This window comes from Cavia porcellus, unplaced genomic scaffold (assembly GCF_034190915.1).
Source record: "Cavia porcellus strain 051 isolate PalLab524CR breed Dunkin Hartley unplaced genomic scaffold, mCavPor4.1 scaffold_4, whole genome shotgun sequence".
Lineage (NCBI taxonomy): Eukaryota > Metazoa > Chordata > Mammalia > Rodentia > Caviidae > Cavia > Cavia porcellus.
This window is the reverse complement of record NW_026947487.1, coordinates 25,190,771-25,218,059: the sequence shown is the minus strand read 5'-3', so window position 1 is coordinate 25,218,059 and position 27,289 is coordinate 25,190,771. Positions and strand designations below refer to the sequence as shown.

Sequence of the window (27,289 nt, the reverse complement as noted above, 5' to 3'; positions counted from 1 at the left end):
GGTACTGGGGATTGAACTCATGACCTCATGCTTGCCAGGCAGGCACTTATTCCGCTGAGCTAAATCCCCGGCCCCAATGAACAGCTTTTGTATATTAACTTTGTAACATAGAAATTTGCAGTAATCTCTTATTAGTTCTGTGAGTTATTTTATATGTTCTTTTGGATTTTATGCATAGACAATTACGCCATTTGTGAACAAAAACAGTTTATTTCTTACTTCCTAATTTATATACCTTTTATTTCTTTTTCTTGATTTATTGCATTAGCTCAGGCTTTCAGTATGATGTTGGTAAAGAAGGGTGACTGTATGTCCTTGCATTGTTCTTGATCAGTGACAAGACTTTGAGATTCTCACCATTATTATGTTACCAATAGGTTTGTGTTTTGTTTTGTTTTTGTAGGTATTCTTTTCTAGATTGAGGCAGTGCTCTTTGATCTCTAATTTACTGACAATTTTTATCATGAATAGTGGGTTGGGTTTTGTCAAATGCTTTTTCTGTGTCTATTGAGGTAATCATTTTTAGCCTGTTAACATGATAGAATTATATTAATTTATTCCACTTGGTTGTGGTATATAATTTTCTTTCTTTTTCTTTTTTTTGTCTTTTTTGAGATAGGGTCTTGCTATATAGTTCAGGCTGACCTTGAGCTCACTTTGTAGCCCAGGCTGGTTTCGAACTCGCAAGGATCCTCCCACCTCAGCCTCCTGAATGCTGGAATTACAGGCGTGAACCACCACACCCAGCTCTTATAATTTTCTTTCTATATTGTTGTATTTAATTTGCTAACATTTTGTTCAGGATTTTGTTTTTGCGTTTATGTTCACAAGAGACTGACATGTAGCTTTCTGATGTGATAATGTCTGATTTTAGTATTAGGGTTATGTTAGTCTCATAAAATGAATTAAAAATTTTTTTGTTCTACTTCTGTGCTCGGTAAGAGATTGTTGAGAACTGGTTCAGAAGAGTTTTATGCAATTCACCAGTCTACTTTTTGGGCTGTTTTGAAAAGTCATCCATTCAGTTTCTTTAAATAGTATAGACAGTTTAGATAGTCTATTTCTTCTTACGAGTTTTGGCAGATTGTGTTTTTTAAGGAATTGGCCCATTTCATCCAAGTTATCAAATTTTTCAGCATTGTGAACGTATATCTTTATTAAGCTTTTCATGTTCATGAGATATGTACCAATGTCTCATTTTTCTTTTCTGATTATTTCTGTTTTTATTTCATGTAGTCTTTTCTTTTGATCATTCTAACTAGCACTTGTCAGTTTTGTTTATTAACTTTAAAGCATCAACTTTTGGCCTTGTTTCTATTATTGACCTGTTTTCTTGTTTATTCACTTTTATCACTATAATTTACTTCTTTTCATTATGAGTGTCTTTGTTCTTTATCCTAATTTCATAAGGTAGAATCTTAAGTCCCTGATTTTAGACTTTTCTTTTTCTTATATAAATATTTAATGCTATGAATTTCATCTAAGCACTACCTGAGTACATCCCAGACATTTTGTTTTTGTATTTGTCATTTAGCACTAATTATTTTAGAATATTTGTTGTAGTATTACCTTTGACCCAATCATTGTTTAGAATTATTTTTATTTTCTTATATATATTATTTTTGTTATTTTCTGATTCTTTCTTTGTATAATTGTTCTTATAAATTTATTGAGATACAGATGTATGTTTTATTCAGTATATGCTTTCACTTGATTGTACCTACATACTTGAAAAGAATGTGTGTTTTGCCATTTTTGGATGTAGATTTCAATAAATGTCAACTACTTAAAGTTAGATGATAATATTGTCTGAATATTTTATAGATATATTATTTTATTTAGTTTTATCAATTGCTATGAAGTAGAATTATATTAAATATCTTTCACTGTGAATTTGTGTTTGGCCTTTGATTTTGGCCCTTTAATTTGTGTGAATCTATTTTTAGTAAATGATTAAAAATTCCTGATGTATTTGTTCATTATTATTATTTCATAATGACAGCTTTTTCTTCAATAATATGTTTTAGGATAAATTACTTTTATGATATTAAAATAACCTTTCCAGATTTATTATTTGCACATTAAGTTTTTCCTCTGCTCATTTACTTTTTCACCTATCTTTATCATTACATTTTTTCTCCTGGAACATGTGTAGTATTTTACTTCTCCTTTAAAAAAAATGATCTACTCTATCAATCTTTACCTTTTAATTGGAATCTAAATTCTAATTAGAATCAGGTGTGTTCAACCTTTTCGCTTTTTTGGGGCACATTAAGAGAAATTGCCTTGGAATGCATATAAAATATATAATTTGGTTAATGGATGTAACAAAATTGTATTTTTTATGTTTTTATTATAGCGTTTAAAAAGTGGGTAAATAGCTTACCTTATGGGTTCTAGGTTGAACATCCCAGCTTTAGATCATTAATGTTTAGTGTACATAATTATTGATATGGGTGGATCTAGATTTACCGTTTTATTGCTTCTTTTACTTCTTTGTTCCTCTCTCTTTTTTCCTTTGGATTATTTTTTAGCATTTTAGTATCTATTGGCCTTTAAATTTTATACTCTATGTAGAGATTAGGATATATGTATCTATCCTTTCATAGTCTACTTAGGGTTTTTATTGTACTGCTTCACTTGCAACAGAAAATTTATAACTATACAGATTCTTTTAGTTATCCTCTCCTAATGATATACATGGTTGCTGTATTTTTAAAACCTCATCACCCATTATAATTTTTGCTGTCAGCAGTCATACATATGTTAAAGCGCTTAAAGAAAATATATAGTATTTGTGTTTACTTGTACATTATATGATTTATGTGGTCCTTCATTCCTGAATATGCATCATTTCTTTTCAATCTGCTGCTTAATGCAGCATTTCCTTTGCTTACTGTAGCTTTTCAATCTGCTGAGGATAAACTCTGCTTATTTGAGAATGTCTTTGCTCTCCTTCCTAAGGGATACTTTAGGTGCAAACAGAATTTGGAGTAGGTGCTTGTTTTCTTTCAGCGGTGCTTGTTTGTTTTTTGAGGCAGGATCTCCCTATGTTACCCAGGATGGCCTGGAACTTGTGGCTCTTCTCCTGGTTCAGGTTCCCAAGTGCTACAGGTGTGCATCACCACACTTCACTTACTTTCAGCACTTTGGTCATGTCTTTTTAATCTCTCGTTGTCTTTTTAATCTCTGTTTTCTGAAAAGAAATATTTGGGAATTTGAATTCTGTTGCCCTCTCTGCATTGTTATTTTTCTGTAGCTGCTTTCAAGATATTTTTTGTTTTAAGCCAGGTACAGTGGTAGCAAGAGTACTACAAATTTAAGTCCTGCCTCTAAGCAATATGCTGAGAACTTTTCTGAGTTTTGTTTTGTTTTTTTTTTAAGGGGCTAAGGATATATAGCTTAGTGGTAGAGTATGTCTTCGTTAGATCCCTCGTACAACAACGACAGTAACAACAAAACAATGACAATACCACCTTCCCTAAGTCCCATCCTTTTTGTTTTGTTTTCCTTAGTTTGATTTGATGTGGATAGCCATGGTTTTTTTTTTTTTTTTTTTTTAATTTATCCTTTTTGGAGATTGTTCAGTTTCTTGCATCTGTAAATTTGTGTCTTTCACTGATTCTAGAGTTTTTCTTTTAACCATTGTTTCTTAAAATATTCTACTCAAATGTCTCTTCTTTCTAAAATTCTATTGACAGTTACGGTATGACTTTTGAGATTTTTCTCACAGGTCTCATAGCTGATCAGTGTTCCTTTTGTCAATCTTTTTCTCTTGGATTTTAGACTGGATAATTTTTTTGATTCATTTTCATGTTTACAAACTCTCCTGTTATTTCCACTTTTAATGAATCATTTAGTGAGTTTTTGTGTTCTGTACCAATTTAAGTTTTAAAAAATAATTTCTGCTTACTGAAAACTTTTTCCACGTACTTTGATTATCTTGATCTTTACTTGATTATGTATAGTTATAATAGTGGTTGCTGTATAGTTACATCTGGATCATCTTACAATTGGCATCTTTTTTTTTGTGTCTTTTTCATTTTTATCGGTACCAAGGATCGAACTCACAACCGCCTGCTTGCAAGGCAGGTGCTTATGCCGCTGAGCTAAACCCCCAGCCCCCTCAATTGGCATCTTTCGTCTTACCCCTTAAATTGATTACATTTTTCTTGTTTTTGTATTGTAAGAATTTTGGACATTTTGAATGCCATATTTTGTATTCTCTGAGGCGTATCATGGAGATGCTGTGGAGAATGTTGATTTTTTTTGCCTTTTTTTCTCTTTTTTATAGGGTCCAGGGGTTGAACTCATGACTGCCTGCTTGCAAAGCAGGCACTTATGCCGCAGAGCTAAATCTCCAGCCCCGAGAATGTTGATTTTTGCTTTTTTTTTTTTTTTGATTTTTTTCCAACTCCATTTTATTTCAAGGAGAAAAAGAAAAAGAAATAAGAAAAAAAGAAAAACCCAAACAGAATTTCAAAACATGTCAATCAAGGGGTAGCAATGGTACATACATTGCACACTGTTGTCCCCAAATCATTCGCCGAGAGCACAAGACATCTGCATTTAGTTGTCTTAACAATACTATCACAAATCTTTCTTTTCGGTGAACTCAGAGAAATCAGTAGTATAATTATCTTAAGTATATTTTTATATACACATGTACATAAGTTGTTTTGTTTCAGCTTCTCACACTGATGAAACAATGTGATGTTTACACATGTGTGTCTTATTTATTTCACTGATGAGTATGTTCTCAGGTTGCATCCATTTGCCTGTAAAAGTCTCTAATTCTTGTTTATGGCTGAGTAGTACTCCATTGTATAAAAATACCACATCTCTTTTATACATTCCTCAGTCAGTGGGAATTTAGGTTGTTTCCAAGATCTAGCTATTAAAAACTGTGCTGCTATAAACATGAGTGCACATATATCCTTGTGGTATGGTGTTTTCAATTCTTTTGGGAAGATAGCCAGAAGGGGAATAGCTAGGTTGATTTTTTTTTTTTTTTTTTTTTTGAGGAATCTCCACAGTGATTTCCAGAAGGGTTCCTTTTTTTCCACAGACCTTCCAGCATTTGTTATTGCTTGATTTCTTGATAGTAGCCATTCTAATTTCAGTGTTATTTTAATTTGTATCTCTCAAATGACTAGTGATGTTGGAATATTTTTCATGTATTTATTTGCTATTCGTATTTCTTCATTTGACAAGTGTATATTTATCTCAGCCATTTTTTGGATTGGGTCTTTAAATCTAGAAGGACTAATTTTTTTGAGTTCTTTTTTTGTTCTCGATAATAATACTTTGAGGAACAGTTGGCAAACATTTTATCCCGTGTTGTGGGTTGTCTCTTCACTCTGTCAGTAGTTTTTCTTGCTGTACAAAAGCTTTTCAGTAGGGTGAGATCCCAGTTGTTGATTCTTTGTGATAGTTTCCGTGCAATCTGGGTTTTGTTCAAAGTCTTTGCCTACACCAATGTCTTCAAGAGTTTTGCTTACTTTATCTCCCAGCAGATTTAACGTTTCTGTTTTAATATTAAAATCTTTGATCCATTCTGATATTAGCTCAGTGCATAGTGAAAGATAAGGATCCAGTTTTAATCTTCAGCACTTGTAGAGCCAGTTTTTCCAGCACCATTTATTAAAGAGGCTATCTTTCCTCCAGTTAATGTATTGGATGTCTTTGTCAAAGATAAGGTGGTTTAGCGTGTCTGGAGTTGTTTCTGGATCTTCTAATCTGTTCCATTGATCTTTGTTTTTTTTTTTTTCCTGCCAGTACCACACTTTTTTTTTTTAAATCACAGTAGCTTTATAGTGTGATAAAATATACACTAGATTTCAAGTCAAGAATTGTGATACTCCCTGTCTTGTCTTTGTTGCTCAAGATTGCCTTTGCTATTTTAGGTCTCTTCTGGTTTCATATGAATTTTAGGATAGTTTTGTCTAATTCTGTGAGATATGCTATTGGAATTTTGAGTGGAATTGCATTGAATCTGTATTACAGTTTTGTAAGTATGGCCATTTTCACTCTATTGGTTCTTTTTACCCGTGAACATGGAACATCTTTCTATTTTCTAATATCCTTTTTAATCTCCTTTTTCAGAGTTCTTTAGTTTTCAATGTAGAGGTCTTTTACATCCTTTGTTAGATTGATTCTTAGGTATTTCATTTTTTGGATGCTGTTGTAAAAGGTATTGTTTCCCTGATTTCTCTCTCAGTAAGTTTGTTATTTGTGTACAGGAAGGCTATTGATTTTTGAGTGTTACCTTTGTAACCAGCTATGTTACTGAATTTGCTTATTAAGTCTAGTAGTCTTTTAGTGAAGGTTTTGGGATTTACTAAGTAGAGTATCATGTCATCTGCAAATAGTGATAGTTTAACTTCTTCCTTTCCTATCTTTATTCCTTTTATTTCTTTCTCGTTTAATTGTTGCAGCTAAAGTTTTGAGGACTGTTTTGAATAAAAGTGTAGAAAGTGGACATCCTTGTCTTGTTTTTGATTTTAAAGTGAAAGCTTTCAGTTTTTGTCCATTAGTATATTATTGGCTACTGGTGTGTCATAGATGGCTTTTATCAGATTTTAACAGCATTTAGGATTCTATTCTTATGTTGAATTTTTGTAATCTTGATTATGATATGCCTGGCTCTATTTTTTTTTTTTATTGCTGATTGGAATTCTATATGCTTTGTATTTCAAATTCTTTTTCTTTACCAGGAAAGTTTTCCATCATGATGTCTGTGAACATTTTTTAAAATATCGTATGTAGTGTCTCATGCTTGTTCATTCACTCCAGTTTATCTTATTTTTCTTTGTCTCATCTAGCAACTGCTAGATTGATTTCTCATGGTCCCTTGTTATTTTTGAGAAATCTTTCTTTTCCTGGTCACTAACAGCAAGCCTTTTTTCAGTATCTGCGATCCTGACCTCACATTGGACTAATCGGCTCCGAACACTTTCAGTGGAGTTTTTATTCTTCTGGATATCTGCTTGAATCTGTTTTATGTGTTCTGTTTCTTTCTTATGCTGATCTTCCATAATTTTCTTAAGATCATGTATTTTTTTTGTCTGTGTCTGCTCTAATGTTGCTAAGCATGGTGTGTATTTTGGTAATCTGTAGTTATTTGAAAGATTATTTCTGATTTCATTTTTTCCAGAGCTTAATTCAATTTCTTTGTTGTTACCACTTTAGAGAGAACTGGTGGGGGGCATTTGGGTTGTTCACCTCATTGCCTCCTGTATTTGCCATTGTCAGACTAAATGTCTGCATTTTGCCTAAATGTTTTCTTATTTTATTTTGTCTCTTTTTTTTTAGTTTAATTCCAGGGGTGATGCTTGTCAGTTGCATATGGTGTGTTGCTTTATTGGTAGTATTTTGGAACATTAGGGAATGATTACTTTTCGGAGCTATCTTCCAGGCATAGCTGGTTTTTAGGTTTTGAGTGTGTTGGAAGATCTTACCTCTTCAGTTTGTTTGAGATGAAAAGTTGTTGTTCATTTGACTTAGTCCCTGGTTCTTTGGCACTGTGCCACCATATTTTCTGTGGTCTTTAGTTAATCTCAGTCATGGAATACCAACAGCTGTTTAAAACAGTTAAGTCAGTTTTGGCTGTAGTGGTACTAACAGCATGAAACACAGCCTAGAAAACAACAAACTGAGCTAACCCTTAATTTGCGACCATAAGAACTAGATTTGTGATTATATAACAAAATGTGAAACAAAACAGATAATTATATGCAATATATGTCTGTAATGTGTCAATTTTGCACTTGAGGGTTTAAATTTAAAATGAATTAAGGAGAAAAATAGAAATGGGAAGAAGAGAAAGAGGTTAGAGCAGTAAGTTTGACAGACAAAGGAGGATTGCATAATTTGGGGAAACTGGTGCAAAGACTGAAGAAAAAGAGAGATGGAAAAGACAAAAAGAAGAACAGAGCAGAACTACATCCACAAAGAAGTTAGGAACCACTTTCACAGTCATATAAAGCAGTGAAGAAGAAAGAGAGAGGAAAAAACCAACAGTCCACTTCCAGGATTCTCTCTGGGTTTACTAGTAGACAACCTGTGGAGACATATTCCCAAATCGTGTCAACCTATCCCAGCAAGCCAGCAGTTGCTTTATGGCAGAATAGTGGATGATCTCAGCAGGCCTACATTGAGACTAGACTCACTAGGCTTACTGAAGTACAAGCAATTTCACTGGGCCTATGCCCAGCTGGGAGCTGCTAGACAAAACCCACAGCAGTTGTGGGTTCTGTGCTTATCCAGCCCATCTCCAAAGTGGCTTCTGGCTGCTTGCTCTCTCCCTGCTGGATGACTAAGTGCTCTGTACCCACCACCAGCTAGTGCAGTCCTTCAGGTCCGCTGCTTCTTTTCACTGCCATGTCTTTCTGTAGAGGCCTCTGGGGTCATCAGCCAACACTATCAATGTGACCACGTGGTCCCAGGTTTGAACAGCTCCTCTTGGCCAGTGAGTCTTCTCTCAGGATGAAGGTGCTGCCAACTACTACCTTCTTTTTCAAGTTTTTTTTTTTTTTACTCTCTCTGTGAGTTTCACTTTGCACCTCAGATTCTTCCTGGGCCCAAGAGACCCACTTCCTTCCTTCTTGTCTTCCTCATGATGCTACATTCCAGCACCTAGATGGTGACTCTCAGAGAGGATGTTTTCTGTGCTGTTTACTGCTCGCTATCTTCCTGGAAGTCTTCTGCTATCGTTATTTTAGAAGTCTGTTGACTCATTTGGGTTTAGATAGCAAATTTGGTGTTACCTTCTGTGGGTGGTAGTTCAAATCTCAGTTCAGTTTTCAGGACCTTTGCTCTTTGGGAGTGTCTGAGTCATACCTATGTGTAGAGTATACTCAAGATTAATGAGAGTATACTCAAGATTTATGTGAGTTTGTGGACAAGATTAAGATAGCCCTTTCTATGTATTCCTCCTTTGAAGGATTCTTTGTATATTCTCCAGTGTGCAGGTGGCTCTTCTCCCAGTTCCTCTTGCACAAAAGACAAGATACCTTTTGGAATTTTAACTCTCAGGATGTTGCTGTGCAGTAGTACAGTGATTGCTTCCTGGCCTTCAGGCGTAACTGTTTTAGAAAGTACAAAAATATAACCAAGCTGGGAAATTCATGCTCTTATAAATTGCTTTCCCAAGTTTTGATTCCTGTCTACAATCTGTTTTTCGAAGTCCCCCAATAATAATCCCATTCCCTTGAGCTTTGTCCAAAGAATTTAGTTGTAAACAGTGAAGAAGATGGCTACATTTGTGTTTATGCTTCCATACTGAAATCAGAACATGAACACCCTTCTTTGGTGCCTTTTAAGATTTTTATCTGCTTTTTAGCAATCTGGCTACATTTGCAAAATGTGTTTCTATATGTGTTATACTGTCTAGTGTTCATTGAGCTTTTAAAATCTGTGATATTTTATTTAATGTGGCAAGATTTGGTCTTTATTTCCTCAAATATTACTTGAGACCTAATCTGTCATTTCCTTCTGGGAATCCAACTAGACACATGCTCTATCAAATATGTTTGACCTTATATACAATCATAAATATATGAGACCTAAATATTGTATATAGTGCCTATGACCTGTATATGTATATGATACGTATTTGACATATGTATGTGACCAGGTAGAAAATACTTTAGGGTTTGTGGGCCATGCAATCTGTGTTGTAATTATTCATCTCTGTTCCTGAAGTTCAAAACAGTCATAGATAATATGTAAGTAAGTGGATATGGTTATGATCCAGTAAAACTACAAAATAGTTGACAGGCTAGATTTGGCTCACAGACCATAGTTTGTGGTCCTTCAAGTAGTTGTTGGAGTGACACTGTGAATTCAGTAGTAAAAAAATCAAAGAAGCACCAAACACAGATACTGGGAGTAACCAAAATACAGAGAACTGAATGAGTAAGAATAAAGGGGATAGGAGATAAGACTAGAAAGGTATGTTAGAACAGAAGCACAGTGTTATGTTACATATATTATTTGAGAACAGCGTGGAGCCATCAGAGTTTGTTAGGCAATGTAATGAGAGAGTTAAACTTTCAATTTGTGAAGATCTCTAGTAGCACTGTAGGAGGTCAATGAAAAAGTAGATTCTAAAGCAGAACTATCTTCAAAGAAGCAATTGCAGTGAACATAAATGCTGAGAAAAGGCAAAGGCCATAGATGGAATAAAACAGATTTGACAGACATTTCTATGTTAAAAGGATAAGAATGCGTGCTAGGTTTAATGAGTAACTAGATCTGAGCATAGATAATAATGCCTTTCTTGTAGATATGAATAGGAGAATGGCTATTTTCTTAAGAGACCATTCAAATAAGCAATAACACAGTTTAAACTGCAGACCTTAACACCCCATTGACACAAAGAGACAGATAATTAAACAGAAAATCAGCAAAGAAATAATAAAACTGAGTCAGATGTGTGAACAAATGGACTTAGTAGACACGTACAGAGTGTTCCACCCGACAGCATCAGAATATACATTCTTTTCAGCTGCACATGGGACATTCTCTAAAACAGGCCATATGTTAACCCATAGAACATGCTTAAGTAAATTTAAAAGAATCAAAATTATCCCATGCATATTATCTGATTATAGTGTCATGAAAATAGAAATTAATGGCAAAAACTCCATAAACACATGGAAATTAAGTAATACATTCCTGAACAATTGCTGAACCATTCCTGGGTCACAGAGAAATTAAGCAATTAAGCAATATCTACAAGCAAATGAAAATACAAATACAACTTACTGGAACCTGTGGGATGCAGTGAAAGCATTCTTCAGAAGGAAATTTATTGTGGTGAACTCCCACATCAGGAAAACAGAACACAAATAAACAACCTGATGCTACATCTGAAAGATCTAGTAAAAGAAGAGCAAGTCAAGCCCAAAGCCAAAAGAAGGGAGGAAATTATAAAGATCAGGGCAGAAATGAATGCAATAGAGATAGGAAAACAATGCAGAAAATTAACAAGTCAAAAGAGTTGGTTCTTTGAAAGAATAAATAAAATTGATAAGTCCCTTGTCAACTTACTTTAAAAAAGGAAAGAAAAACCTCAGATTTATGCAATAAGGAATGAAAAGTGCAAAATCACTCCCAATAGGTTTGATAAGACAGAAATGGACAGATTCTTAGAAGCATATGAATTACCCAAGTTGGATCAAAAAGATGTAAAACTGTTAAGTAACCCAATTTTAATTACTGTAGTTGAAAATGTAATTACAACCTTGCCAACAAAGAAAAGCCCAGGTCGTGATGAATTCTACAAGAAATTCAAGAAAGACTTAATGCCAACACTCCTCAAACTCTTCAGTGAAATTGAAAGGGAAGCAATTCTCCCTAACTCATTCCTGGACGCAAGTATTCCCCTAACACCAAAACCAGAGAAAGACCCAACCAAAAAAGAGAACTATAGGCCAATCTCCCTAGTGAACATAGATGCAAGAATTCTCAATAAAATACTGTGAAATCAAATGCAGCAAGTGGGATCTCAGGAATGCAGGGACGGTTCAATATGTATAAATTGATACATGTAATTCACTATATCAATAGAGCCAAGATAAGAATCACATGATCATTTCTATAGATGCCGAAAAAACATCCAACACTCATTCATGATAAGAACCCTACAGAAAATTGGAAAATCAGGAACAAGACAAGGATGTCCATTATCACACTTCTATTCAATATAGTGCTGGAAATATTAATCAGAGCAATTAGATAAGGGAGAAATAAAACGAATATAGGTAGGAAAATAATTAAATTATTGTTATTTGCAGATGACATAATACTCTAAATAGAAGACTCCCAAAACTCCATTGAAAAACTTCTAGGTATAATAAACAAAGTCAACACTCAAAAATCAGTAGCATTCATATACACTAACAACAAACTCAGTGAGAAATGAGAGAAGCCACTCCTTTCAAAATGGCATCCAAAAAAATGAAATACTTAGGAATCAATCTAATAAAGGAAGTAAAGGAATCAATCTAATGAAGTAAAAGATCTATTCAGTGAAAATTACAATGCTCTGAAAAAAGAAATAGAAGAGGATCTAAGAAAATGGAAAGACATTCCTTCATGGATAGGAAGAACAAACATTGTAAAAATGGCCATTCTCCCAAAATTATTATGCAATTCTAATAAAAATACCATTAGCATACCTCAGAAATCTAGAGAAATCATTCCTAAAATTCATCTGGAACCAGAAGAGACCTAGAATAGCAAAGGCAAATAAAAGCAAGGCAGGAGGCATCACAATCCCTGACTTGAAATTATACTACAAAACTACTGTGATAAACTCAGCATGGTACTGGAATAAAAACAGACCTCAAGATTAGTGGAATAGATTAGAAGGTACAACTAAACTACAAATATACGTAGTCACCTTACCTTTGACAAAGGGGTCAGACATGTTCACTGGAAGAAATATAACCTCTAGTAAATGGTACTGGAAAAACAGGCTTTCTATATGCCAAAAATTAAAACTAGATCCATGCCTATCACCATGCACTAAATAAAAGTCAAAACAGATCAGAGGTCTAATATTAAAACAGAAACACTAAATCTGCTGGGAGACAAAGTAGGTAGAAATCTTGAAGACATAGAGGTAGGTAGAGAATTCATGAACAAAAAACTGCATGGGAAATACTTCTCAGAGTAAGTAACAAGGATCGCATTGTATTAAAAAGTTTTTGCCCATCAAAAGAAATGTCCAACATAGTTAAAAGAAAACTCACAAATTGGGAAAAAGTCTTTGCCAACTGTCCTTCAGACAAAGGACTTCTGTGTAGAACATATAAAGAGTTAAAAAAAAAATCAGATCCCTGAAATTCAAATACCCAGTCCAAAAGTGGGCACCTGAGATGAATATATACTTCTCAGCTGACAAAATATAAATGGCAAATAAATACATGAAAAAATGTTCAGTATCATTGGTCATTAGAGAAATGCACATTTAAACCACACTGAGAATCTGAGAATCCATCTTACTCCACACAGAAGGGCCAGGATCAAGAAAACCACCGATAACAAATGCAGGAAAGACTGTGGGGAAAAAGGAAACTTTGGCATTGTTGGGAGTGCAGACTGGTGCAATCACTGTGGAAATCAGTGTGGATGTTCCTTAGAAAGCTGGGATTGGAAGTCCCATTTGACCCAGATATTGCACTTTGGGCATATTCCCAGAAGAACTGAAAACATCATACCACAGTGATATATGTGCACACATGTTTATAGCAGCACAATTTGTAATAGCCAAATCTTTCAAACAACCTAAATGCCCTTTAACTGAGGAATACATAAAAAGATGTATTTTTATACAGTGGAGTGCTACTCAGTTATAAAGAAGGATCACCTTGAGGCTTTTATAGATAAATAAATGCAACTTGAGACCATACTAATAAGTGAAGTAAATCAAACCCATGTGTAAATCGTGTATTGTCTCCCTAGTGTAAGAAATGGAAAGAGTAAATAAGATACAAAATCTTCAATGAATATTATAAACCAGCAAGAAACTGCTCAAGTGGAAAAATAATTCAGGAAAAAGGAGAAAAGAAAAAAGATAAAAATTTGTATATACATACTTAAGATAGCTAAGATGATTGTGCTACTAGTTCTATTAGTTCTTGGAACAAAACAGTTACCATTTATAGGATTGGAGCAGTTTTGCATGTTTATATCTGGCAATCTGAGTAATTCTTTTGAAGATAACTATGCAAAATAACAAACCTTAGTTATGTTACTACCACCTTGTTTTGAAAGCCTATATCGTCATTGTTTTGGGCTCTTTGTTGTTGTTGTTTATCTCTTCTGTATCTTGTTTTTCTGGTAATTTGTTTTCCTTTTAAGACTGAAAGGATAGATGTACATTTGTAGGCTTACACATGCCTAGAACTTCTCCTAAAGAGTTTATAAGAATTGATTTTATTACCTGTGAGGTACTAACAGCTACTTTGAAGAAAATGAGACAGTATAGTAGCCATTGCTGATTTCCTATCATCTTGTTGTGTAGTTGAGAAATGTTTTGATTCTTTGTTTTGACTAGTTTTAGTCTATTTTGTATTATTTAATTTCAATATGTATGAAAGTATGGACAGCTATTTTGAAGAGAACAAGAGGCATTATGGTAGCCACTGTTGATTTTCCTGTTGTCTTGTTTTGAAGATCTGTAATGCCTTCATGCTTTTGTTTTGATAGGTTTTATACTATTTTGTCTTGTTTGAATTCGTTGCCTGTGAAAATATGGACAACTATTTCAAAGAAAACAAGAGACATTATGGTAGCACTATTTGATTTCCTGTTGTCTTCTTTTGAAATTCTGTGTTGCTTGCATTGTTTTGATCAGCTTTGTACTGTTCTGTTTTGCTTTGTTTTATTCTCTTTAAAATAAAAAATTAAAAACAAAGAAATTTGGTGATAGAAAGGGATAGAAAATCATTTAAAATTTTGTTTTCCTCCAGTCAGACAACTGGAGACTCTAACTGGAGAGTGTCAAACAAGTAAAATTTTAACAGGTTGAACAAAATCTCAAGGACGGTGAATGAAACTGAGTCTTGTGTATGAGAGGAATGGTCTACTTCGATAGAGTAAAGGTATTCACATCTATGGTGAGAAAGAAACAGGAGGAATTTTCAGATTTGGTAAATGTCCAGGGACATAGTTTCAGTCTTTATATCTTTCTGTGCAGAATTGTTCACTTTTTAAATTTTCACTTTTTTTGATCTTCAATTTTCTATTTAGCAGTACTTATTCTTTTGCAAACTTACCTCATGTTGAGTTTTTAGTATCAGTTATGATGTTTGTCATGCAGAAGCTTGATTTGATTCTTTTCATATGAGTGGTGTTCCTTGTAGACATTTTAAAGTTAGTCTTATTTTTTTAAAATTTGATGAATAGTCATGTTATAATCTGTCTGAAAATACCACCATCTAAAGTCTTGAGTATCTGCTGTTCTCTCTCAAAAGGACCTTGGGTGTGAGCCCTAACTGTTGTTGTCTTTGTGCTTAGGATGTTTCTCTAAGGCCCAGGATAAATACATTGTGTCTTCATTACAGTTGGTTCTTAATTTGCATTTACCTGCACTATCCGAACTATGTAAACTTAAAGTATAAATTTGCATAAGTGTTGGTCTATATTAGTGGCGGCAATGTGTTATTTTTGACAACAGATGTTGATGTATGAGTTGTTTTTTTCTAAACTAAAACCTCAGTATTTGGGGTAAATTTCAGTGTTGGCACTTTGGGACAAGTGGGTTTTGTGTTGTGTTTGGGCATTAGTCTCTAAAAGTTTCTCCAAGATTGTTCTGATAGCTACAGGTTTTCAAAGATTTCTCCTCTCCCTCACCTCCCTATTTTCCCACCCTCTGTATTTTTCTTCAGCTGCTCACCTCATATGATGTCTTCCAAATAATATGGGAATGTTGAGACTTACATAGGAAATCTGTTTGCATCTCTTTCCTAAATCAATTTAAACTTTTAAAAATCTCTTCTTATTGCTAATTAGCAGGCTAGATTAAGTAAATAAAAGTTTTCTGTTTAATAATCAGGCTACTATTCCTCCCTAATTATTCAGTAGTACTTGAATACAGTGATGAGAAGAGTATCATTACATTAATCATACAGGAGAATTATACAGGAGAACTGCCTTCTACAGAAAATCTTCAGTTGATATATATAGTGTTTTACAAAATGGTTGATTTTGTATCCAGTGATCTTAAAAATCTACTTAAAAATTATGTTAATTTATTTTGCATTTTCTGTAAATATAATTGTTACTAACAAATGAAAATACATTTTACTTTTCAAATAGCAAATGAAAATACTTTTTATTTTTCAATCATTTTGAGTTTCTTTTCTTTTGCTTCCAGTAGAGTATTAAATAGAAATGGTGCTTATATAGATTCTTTCATTTTTCTTTTGGTGGAAGTATTTAATTTCTCATTATTGAACATAATTAAGTATATTGTTAAAGGTAGGATTTTAAAAATAGGTAATATTTATCAGGTTAAGTAAATTCTCTTTTGTTGCTAGTTGGCTAAGAAGTTTCATCATGAATGGATTTTGAGCTCATCTTTTTCTACTTCTGTTAAAATGATTTTATGTTGTTTCCTTAATTTTATTATTGTTTTGAATTATACTAATTGAATTTTGCTTTTTATGTGTTATCCTTTTTCTGTGTTGCTAGATTTTGAAATTATTTGTAAGTAAATGACTCGTATTTTTTTGTTGATACATAATTCATGTGCTGTAGGATTTGCCCTTTTAAAGTTTACAAATCAGCGACTTTTAATAGTGTACTACCAAAGTTGTGAAACTAGAACATTTTTGTCACCCTAAAAAGAAATTCCATAGCTATTGGCAGTAATCCTTGTTCTTTTTTCTGTCAGTCACTGGTATCTACTGACCTACTTCTTGATTAATGGATTTGTCTATCTAAATATTTCATATAAATGGAATTATTCAGTTGTGACCTTTTTGGCCCCTGTTTCTTTCACACTGGATAATATTTACAAACTTCTTTCATATTGTAGCATGAGTCACACTTCATTTTTATGGCTGAATAATATTCTAAAGTGCACATTTTCTTTATCCATTCATTGATCGATTAATATTTGGAGTGCTTCTACTTTTTGACTACATGGTTGTTTTGCTTCTGTGTTCATAGCCAGTATTGGTCAAAAAATTTTAATTTGTGATGTCAGTTCCCCAAATTACCTATTCTGTGGTTTCAAAAACGTTTTAATATATATGCTAAATTTTTCATTTACATTACTATTTTCTTTTAGTTCACTGAAAGGAAATTTTTGGTATTATCTGTTTATTCTTTGTAGGGATCTTTTTTGTCTATATCATGTATTCTGAGTAATTATCTTGCAGATAATGATAACACAGTGTATTAACTTGTTATTCTCATTATTTTGTTACAAATTTTTTTTTTGTAAAGTAAGGAAAAGGAAATAGTTTTTAAGTACTGGCATCAGAGTTATGCTGCAATAAAATAAATTAGGAAATATCCCTCCACCTGCTTCCTTCCTCCTTTCTTCCTTTCTTCTGGTACTGGGATTGAACCCAGGGCCTTTGCTTTGAGCTGCCTCCTCAACTCTTATTTTATTTTGTATTTTGAGGCAGAATTGGCACTGCACTAAACTGGCCAGGTTACCGTGAATGTCTGATCATCTTCCTTCAGTTACTTTTTATAGTTACTGAACTAGTTAGCTTAATATTGATATTTTTTTGCAAGATTATATCAGTGAATTCTTTATGTGTTTAGAAGAATTCATCAGCAAAGCTATGACATTTCTTTGGGGGAAAGATTTTGATTGTGATTTCAGTTTCTTTTTCTTTTAACAGATCCAGGATTCTTCAGATAATACGTTTTTTTCTCTCTTTGCATAGTGTCAAGAAGTTGTATTTTCAAACAATTTATCCATTTTATTTAAGTTGTCAGATTTATAGGCAACATCTATACTGATATCTTGCTTGTTATACTGGTAATTTATGCTTTTAGTTTTTTCTGGTGAATCTTGTTAGAAATTTATCACATTGATTAATCTTTGGAGAGGATCAATTTTTGGCTCTTGATTTTTTTCTTTTCTGTATTACTTAATTGATATCTGCTCTTACTGTTATTTCACTCTTTTCCCATTCTTTGCTGTTAATTTGCTGTCCTCTTTTTAAGTTTTTGAGTTGCAAGCTTTGGTAATTTACTTTAAAACTTTCTGATTTCACTAGGTATGTGCAAAAATCTATACATGTGATCTAAGCACTGCTTTAGCTGCATTCCTTACACAAGTTTTAATGTCATATTTAATTTTTATTTAACTGAAAAGTATTTTCTGATTTCCATTGTGACTAGTTTTTGATTCCTAGATTATTGAGATTGTTTTTCATTGGCAAAGATTTGGCAATTTCTAGTTTTCTTTCAGTTGTTGATCTTTGATTTTTCTGTAATCAAAAATTACCATATGATCCAGAAGTTGGAAGCTTGTTGAGACTTAGTGTGTGGTCCAGCATATCCTCTGTTTTGGTGTCTCATGTGCATTTGAAAACAGAGTGCATTCTGAAGTTGTCAGATGTGGCTTTCTATATCAGTTATATCAGGCAAGATGATTAATCTTGTTTAAAATTTTATCTTCTGCTTGTTCTATCAAGTACAAAGATATGTTAAACTCTGCTCTCCTGTTATGAACTGTGTTTTATTTTGTCAATTTGCTTCATATATTTTGAAACTACATTATTAGTTACATTTAAATTTAAGATTGCTATGTTTTTCTATGGAATCAATATTTTGAACATTTTGAAATGCTTGCTCATCTCTTAGAGACCTTAACTGTTATTTTGACAGATACTGATTTAGCCACACCAGATCTTTTGGGAGCCTGAGAAGTGTGTTATAGATACACCTTTTTGTATCTCTTTATGTTACACTGTTTCTAAGTCTTTATATTTGTTGTTTCATTTAATATTGTGGCATATGAAGTTTGATTGATATGGTGAATATTTTAAAAAATTACTATAGTAAAAGTTATTGCCATTAAGTCCCTTCAGAATACTGTTTGCTTCAAACACATTTATCCCATTATTCTTGCCACTTTCTGAAGTAGTTTTGAAAGCATTCTTTTGTGAATGTTTTTACAAGTTGTGATAAAAAGTGCTGCAAATGGCTGTTGCTGAGTACTAACCAACAGAAAGATAGGTATGTAAAAATATTACAGTGTGTCCTTATATACCCTATTCACTAGAACCCTGTGGCTTTTGGCTTTTGGCTTTTCCCTAAACTCAGGATGACTGTGAGGAATACTTGCATGTACATAAAACAGCTGCGTTCCTTTTTTTTTTTTTTTTTTTTTTTTTTTTGGGTACCCACTTCTTTTCCTCTATTTCTAAATTTCCATTTTCATGGTTTTTTTTTTTTGTTGTTGTTGTTGTTTGTTTGTTTTTTTACTATATCGGGGATTGAACTCATGACCTCACACTTGCCAGCCAGATGTTTGTGCCACTGAGCTAAATTCCAGGCTCCTTATTTTCATTCTTCTTCTTCTTTTTTTTTTTTTTTAGCTCATGTTTATAACATACAACATTTACATTCATTGTATTTGGAACCTATACATGGAATATCTTAAATCTTCTTACTTCTTCCCCTTCTGCTCCCCTCTTCCTCAGTTTCTTGCACCTCTTCTTCCCATTTGCAAGAGATGCTTCTTATTTCCTTTGGTCCATCCTTTCTTTTTTTCTTTGAGTTATTTCTTTTTTACGTTTTTATTTATGTTCTTTCTTTGTGCTTTGCCTTACTCTAAAAAGAGATGCCAGAAGATGTTTCAGTTAGCATATCTGATTTATTTCACTCAGGATTCATGTACTGAACATATGTACTAATAAAATAAAAATTAAAAATGTTTGAAACAAACAAAAATGACCACAAGGGATAAACATTTTGAATTTGTTCAGGAATTTCAGGTAGTCACAGGAGCAAAGCACTGCTTCACAAAATGACAAGAACAATGCGATAAGTGTTTGAAGTAAGAGGGAGTATTTGGAGGGGGATTAATAACAATGCATCTTTTATTGTAATAATTTTAAAAAATAAACATTCACTGTATTTTTCAATTACATCTTGTAGCAGTTATTAAGGGAATACCTTTCTTTGGTATTTTATGTAATAATGTTCTATTAATAGACTGAATTTTGTCACCTTTTGTAGGTCTAAAAACATTTATATTTTTGCCTTTATTTTTAAAGGGTATTTTTGGTATCCTTGTAATCCTGTACTTCTAAGTTGTTAATTCTCTTATCCCATATATTTTAGTGCAAACAGTAGAAAGTTTTATTCTTTTTTTCTTAGTGTGTCTCTTTTCGATTGTGTTTAAGATTTCTCTGTAGTTTCATTTCAGCACTTTGACTATGATTTGCCTACGTGTAATTTTATGCTGAAAGTTCCAGAGTTTCTTAATTCTGAGTTAATTTCTTCACTTTTCTGAATTGTAATTATCTCTTCACTTGCTTGCTGCCCACCCCTTCCTTTTCTTTCCTTCTTTTCTTTTTTTCTCTGTCTCTCTGCCTGTGTGTGCCACCCCCCGTCTGATTATAGGCGACCAAGTGGCTGTGTACCACATGGGCTTGGACTATTTTGTTTATCCCATTCGTGCTTGTCTGACTGATTTTGGACATTTTGCTCATAGTATATCTGGAGACCCATTAAACCTATTTTCCTGAGTCTTATTCTGCTATGAAAAATCATCTCACAAGTTCATAATTTCCGATACAATATTGTTCCCTTATCTGTGATTTTACTTTGAATGGCTTTTGGTTACCTGTGGTCAACTGCAGCTGAAAAATACTAAGTGGGGCTTGATCCCCAGCAAACTTGATCTTAAAAAAAAAAAAATTCCAGACATAATTCATGGTTTTTAAATCACATTCTATTGTAAGTAGTTTGATCAAACCATGCATTATTCAGCTTCATTTTGCCTGGAATGTGAATCACTCCAATCTCCAGCATATCCACACAGTATACATTGCCTGCCTGTTAGTCATGTAGTGGTTGATTGTCCTGTCTTGTTATCAGATCATCAAATCGACTATTGTGATATCAAAGTGTGTTTAAGTGACATAGATGGTGTGGTACTATCAAGAATTTCAGGCATCCACTGGAGGTCTTGAAACATACCCTTTATGGATTGGGGATATATTTAATTGGAACCCCAGAGTGTTTGCTTTTTAAACAGATTATATTGAAATTCACATCATTTTATCCATTTTACTCATCTCTGAATCTATTTCAAGTTCTTTCGAGCTTTAATATTTGATTATCTGTGAGTGTGCCTAATTTTCTGTTTTTTTTTTTTTTTCTTGATTGCTTAGCACATTCTATGGCTTCTTTGGATGTTTCTTATGATGTTTATTTTGTGCCTGCAAAATTAGAATAATACTGAATGCAAAAATGCTGTTTTCCTTTAGGTGATAATTTTTTTCCTGGAATGGTTTGTTCTTTGTTCTGTTAGATTGATTGCATGAGGCATTGATTATCTTAGTCCAATCAGAAATTATGTAGGCTACCATTTCTGCTTGGTTTCTGTCTTTTAAATACTATTCAGGGGCCAGGGATATAGCTCAGTGGCACGGCACCTGCCTGGCAAGTGTAAGGTCCTGAGTTTGATTCCCAGCACCTAAATGCATATACATAATGCATACATACTAGATAGTGGGACATTTTTCTCTTTTGGCCCAGGTTTCCTTTCTTCAGTGCTCCATGTTTGAAGAAATGTACTACTTGGAAAATTGGCCCATGTTTTTGGGGTTTTTTAAATTCTAGTGTGTCATTCCACACCATGTAGACATCTGAAGCACTACTAGTGCTTCTACCTAAAACAAGCTCAATCCTTAGTTACACTGAAACTATGCAAATGCTCTTGTGGAAGAAAATGTTAGTGACCTCGGCTCACGTTGACATAATGTTGTATCTTTGAATGTTCAGTTCATCTAGTCCTCATTGCTTCTACTGTTTTATGTTAGTCTAGTCTTTGAACAGGAGTTTTATCTTTACAAAAGGGAAATAATTTTAATAGTGTTTATGTATGCATTGTGATGTTTTAAATAAATTTATCTGTTACATAGTAACATGGGTAGACATTTTATTTTCTTTCTGATATAAAATTTCATCAAAGTATACCGTAGACCAATGACTGGCACATGGATCAAATCTGGTCCAGTTTTTGCCTTTCTACAGCCTGTGAGCTAAGAGTGTTCTTTTACTTTTTTAAAAAATTGAAGAAGGCTTTATAACACATGCAGTTGTGCAAATATGAATTTCATTGTTTAGAAATAGTTTTCTTCCAGCAAAACCACATTCATCTGTGTATGTGCTTTCTCTGGCTGATTTCATGCTGTGATGGTTGAGTAATTATCTCAGATCCTGTGACATATAATTTATAACATACTTACTCTGTGACCCTTTAAGGAAAAATTATGGCTATTCCTGATTTAAATTGTAAGCTCAGGAAGTGTTTAGTTTTCATTACTCAATATAATTAAATAAAAGGCTGAAAACTTTTTGTTCTAATTTCTGTGAATTTGGATGTTTCAGTCTATTAGCATTTTAGAATTGGAATCAGAGTGATAATCTTCTTCATCTCTGACAGATTTTAGTGACAAACAGATTTTTTTGTGATTAATTTTTGTTTTATTAGAAAATAGACTTACTAAGGTGATAGCAAGACTAATCTATTATTTGTGAACAACTTGAGAAATTTATTTATTCTGTTTTAAAAATTTTTATTTATTTACAGATGGGATCTCACTCTTGTAGTCCAGGTTGGCCCTCACTATGTAGCCTAGGCTGGCCTTAAACTCATGGCCATCCTCCTGCCTCAGCCTTCTGAGTGCCGGGATTATAGGCATGTACTACCATGTCTGGTTTAAAGTACAATTTTGTATGTGTGTGTGGGGGTACCTTTAAAGGCTAGGATTATAGGTGTGTGCCACCACATCTAGCCTCTTTGGAATTTTTTTAAATCAGTGATTTAAGATAAATATTTAAGACATTTTCAGTAGCTTTTTAATCTTTCATTTTTATTAAATCCTTTCAAATCCTTATAGGACTAATTTCAGATAATCTTCATTAAGGTTCTGTTGATTTTGGATTGAAAGTCCTAAACCATCAGAAATTCCAAAGTGAATTGTTAGTGTATAATACTGGTTTCTAGATTTTTATTTTCCATTGACCTTACATGCCATGAAAAATTTATTAGTTCTTGGATGTAATCATATAATGGAATGTTACTAACTAATGGCATTTCTGTTTTCCAGTGTTGAAGTCATTAGTTTTGGGTTCATTAGAATTTTTTTTTTTAGCAGATTAAATGCCACCATAAGGCTCATAGTTGAATAGGTTATATGAACAAGTATATCTGTTCATGTTAGCATTGAAGACTGTCACTGTTTCTGTCTTTACTTTCATGGGGGAAATCTCATCCACATACATATTTTTCATTATTTTTGTAAAATAATTCCTTGAATAACTCTTTAACAGACATTAATCACTAAATATCCTTTAAGTGCTTTAGTATATCTCTGAGTCTGTTGTTGGTCCTTCCTTATTTTATTCCCTGGGTAAAATTCCACTTTTTGTCTCCTTCCTCTCTCTTTTATTTTCCCTTTCTTTCGAAATGCTATGTATGATGTTCTAGGTGCTTTTCTAGACACAGAGGATAAAATAGGGGCCAAGACAGGAGTGGCCTTAGTTCTGTTGATGCTAGTAGCTTGGTGAGGGAGTACTACACTACACCCACAACCACAATTACAGGTCACGTGACAAAAATTGTACAACAGATTATGAAAAAAACACATAAGATGAATTGATATTAAAATTGAGATGAATTATAAGGACGGGATTGTGAAGTGCTGTGTATGTGCACCAGTTACCTGAGAGACTGTGATCCTTGTACTATAAACTTGTAAAAAAATTCTATATATGAATGTGTGTGTGTGTGTGTGTTTCATGAATGGATCTGAGAGGTGCCAAGAAGGAGGAGGAAAGGGAAGGAGTTAAAAAAGCTAAAAAATATCAAGTACATGTACCAACTCCCAAGGATAATATAATCATTATGTATTACAAACATGACCAATAAAAAAAATGAATTGAGAGTGTATAATAGAGAAATTTACTCAGTCTGTGGAAAGAGAAACTTTACTGAGTGACACAGGGAAAGTTTTGTGAAAGTTCAAGGAGCTCAGTAGCCTTACACAGCTGAGGGAATGTCCTTTCCATTGAGGACACTTTAAAAAAAAAGAAAGGTAAAGTGAAATGCACAATGAAGGATGAGAGGTTGGCTGAAGTCACATATTAGAAGAGTATCTTTTAAACCATGTCAGTACTTTTGGGCTTTAATAGAATCGAGAAGATAATGAGTTTTTAAGTGGGTGACTGGTCCAGGGAAGAGATGGTAGTAACTTATTAGTGTAGTTGCAATACCAATGCAGTCAGTAGAATCAGGAACTATTTGTGAGATACAGCGTGACAAGATTTTGTGACTGTTTTGATTTGAGGAATTAAACTTAAGTATCAAGGATAAAGTTTTCATATGCTCATTACTTTTGTCCATCTTATGGACATTTAGATTCTAGAACTCTAGCGTCATTAGAGTAGAATCCGGATTTTCATTTTAACAAATTAACTCTTGTATCTGACTTCCTTACCTTTGGGAATGTGACATCCCTACCTCTAGGTGACCAGGGCCTAAAATTTCTTTTGGTACTACTTCCTCCAAATTAATTACTGTCTCTTAAGAATTTGACCACATTAGATTCTAGAATCATTATCTTTTCCTTTCCATTCTCATTTCTCCTTTTGTCGTTATTATAGCCATAACATTCTCTTGCTAGATTATTTAACTCTACTCCTGTTAAAGTCTCTCAGGTTCTCCAGGGCGAGAACCAGCCTTTAATTTTGTATCTTAACTGTACTGTACATGACAGGATAGTGAACATAAAAATATTAAATGAAAATGTTCACTTTGTCTCTTGTTTCCTCCACTAAAGTTTTTACTCTTTTTTTTTTATCTTGAAGTTATTTAAGGACTTCTTTTTTCTTAAAAAAGAAAGGAGCCATGAGGTAACGAAAACTGGTTTTTGAATATGCAAAGTATATGATTTCAAGATTGTCCCTATAGTAATTTAATAAAAAGTGACTCTTAAACCTTTTTGCTCTGTAGCCTTCATTAGGACAGAGAACATTTCTTTTTTTTCCTAGAAAATATATATAGCAGGGGCCAGGGATTTGGCTCAATGCCATAAATGCCTTCTTGGCAGGTGCTAGGTCATGAGTTCAGTCACTGGTATCAAAAAAACTTCCCCCAAAAACCAAAAGAACAACCGAAAATAGATACAGCTAATCTTTATTACTAGTCCCTACTATTGAATAAAGTTTAAGCAAACTTCATTTGATACCTTATTATGTTTCATTTTTATTCAAGTTTTTGCAGCATTCAGGTTTTTATAATTATTATTTAATGTGTATTTCCTAGCTATATAATATTGTTACCTTCTCATCACTACTTTGTTAGTATCTTATATGCAGAGTATATTTTTATAGTGTTTGTAAGTAATATTCAATTATCTTCTATTTTTAATACTTTTATATATTTTAATATGAATATTCATAATTATTTTTTCCACTTTAAAAAATTTTAGGAATAAGAAAACTTTAAATAAGAAGAAATTGAAAAGAAAACAGAAGAGCAAATCCAAAGTGAAGACAAGAAGCAAGGTAAAACTGATGGTTATTCATAAGAATTAAATATTTTTCATGTAGTAATTTAAATAGAAATGCCAAAATTTAAAAGATGTAGTATAACTAGCAAACCATTTGTCTTAGTTATTTTCGTGTAGTTGAGACAGAATGCATGACACCCACAATTACAAGGAAGCAAGGTTTATTTTGTTCATAGAGGTTTCAGGCTCCAAGGCAGAGCAGCAAAGCAGAAGAGAAACACCTCGTGGCATAGAGGATAAAGGGTAGAAAAGAGATAACCCTTTTAAGCTGTGACCCCAGTGACCTACCTTTTCTGACTAGATACCACCTTATAAGAGTAAACTGGCTATAAAGTCATCTGCAGAGTAATCCACTAATGATTATCATACCCCATGGTCTGATCACCTCCCAGAAGCCATCCTTAGGCGTACATGAGGCTTTGGTGGGACATATAGCTGTAAACTGTAACACTATTCCGTATCTAAGAGTTGAAGTAATTTTGTAAATGTTTCTTACTTGGTTCTGCCTTTAGTTTTATCTTTAGTATATTTCTTGACCAGTAGCCAAATTAATGTTTGGGGTTGAAAATTATTTATGTTTTATGTTTATCAGTCCTTTAAGGGAACATATTTATTACTTTTGTTTCATTCTGACTCCATGTAATACAAACAATAACATTGGCTAATCATTTGGGACTTAGGTTTAGGTTCATTATACCCTTTTCTTGACATAAGGAAGACTCTTAGTATGTCTGTATGGTTCGGAGCTTCTTTTGATTGTGGCTATGCAAAGATAATGACATACAGAATATTTAAATTAGACCTCAGAAATCAAGAATCTCTTTTCTATGTAATGTAGAAGTCCTTTTATAAAGTCCAACTACTTTTTTCTTAGACGTTAGCATGATTAGTCTGCTTGTATATAAAAGAGTCTTTTCAGGGTCAAGGATGTAGCTCAGCAGTGTAAGTGCCTGCTGGGCAAGCAAAAGGTCCTGAGTTTGATTCCCGGTACCAAAAAAAAAAAAAAGTCTTTTCAGTTAAACAGCGATACTGAGAAACCTAAACAAGGGGAAGAGAAGACTTGTAACTGTCAAACAGCTCTACTCTGAGTTAGCAGTTTAGCTGGGTCTGTATATCATATTTTAAGTTTTAGAGACAAATATTTACTGGCCTTGTTAATTAGTGTTTCTGCTATTTTAAACTGAGTAAAATTTACTTTGAAGTAGTAAACCAAAAGAATAAAATGAAATAAAAGAGTTGAGGGATAGAATTCATTTCTTGGCTCTGTTTTGAAACAACTAGATGCAGGGATTAAATAATGTCATTAAATCATTGTCTCCATTTCTGTTCTCTGCTTTCCTCAGAATATAGCTTTGTTGTCTGTGTCTAAGGACTTAAGCCTCTCTCAACTCCATCTTTATTTTCTTTGAGCAAGAGGCAATCTCTTCTAAATCTAGCAGAAAAAAAAATTTTTTTCCCCTAGTGGCAAGGATAGAACCCGGGACCTTTACAGAGCTAGGACCTTCACATTAATTTTGAAACAGGGTTTCACCAAGACTCTAAATTGCCTAAGCTGGGCTTGAAGTTGTAATCCTCCTGTGTCAGCCTCCTTGAGTGCTAGAATTACAGGTATACACCAACATGCCCGACTAGGGGTAAGAATCTTTGACTAAACTATCTCGTTCACTTTGGCTAGGGCATTGAACTACTTTGGTGAGACCAAGTTGTATTTGAAACCCTGTGACTTGCAGTGGTGAGCAGGCCATGTGGAATGGGGAATGAGGAGAGGTGTTTACCTCAAGGAATAGTGTTACTGAGTGGGCAGAAAAATAATAGGTGTTCACTAGGTGACCTCTCATTACTTCTGCTTTTAGAATAGAAAAGGGAGGTAGAGTGCTTTCTTAATACATAAACACCTGAACAAATGCATAGTCATTCAAATTTTAGCCTTTACCCCTTTCCACTTTTGGTACTGTGTGCAAACTCAGAGTGTAGAGTGTAGAAATCTTTGACATCTTTTG

General features: G+C 33.5%; 1 protein-coding gene across 11 annotated transcripts in view; it reads left to right on the top strand.

The window, feature by feature from the left end:
• Positions 1-27,289, top strand: part of Mycbp2 (MYC binding protein 2) — a 262,562-nt gene that overhangs the window by 9,147 nt on the left and 226,126 nt on the right. For all 11 annotated transcript variants that reach the window (XM_063246885.1, XM_063246888.1, XM_063246889.1 and 8 more), the window contains exon 2: positions 25,209-25,284. In XM_063246885.1, the coding sequence (XP_063102955.1) occupies positions 25,209-25,284 (76 nt within the window). The remainder of the gene's footprint in view (positions 1-25,208; positions 25,285-27,289) is intronic.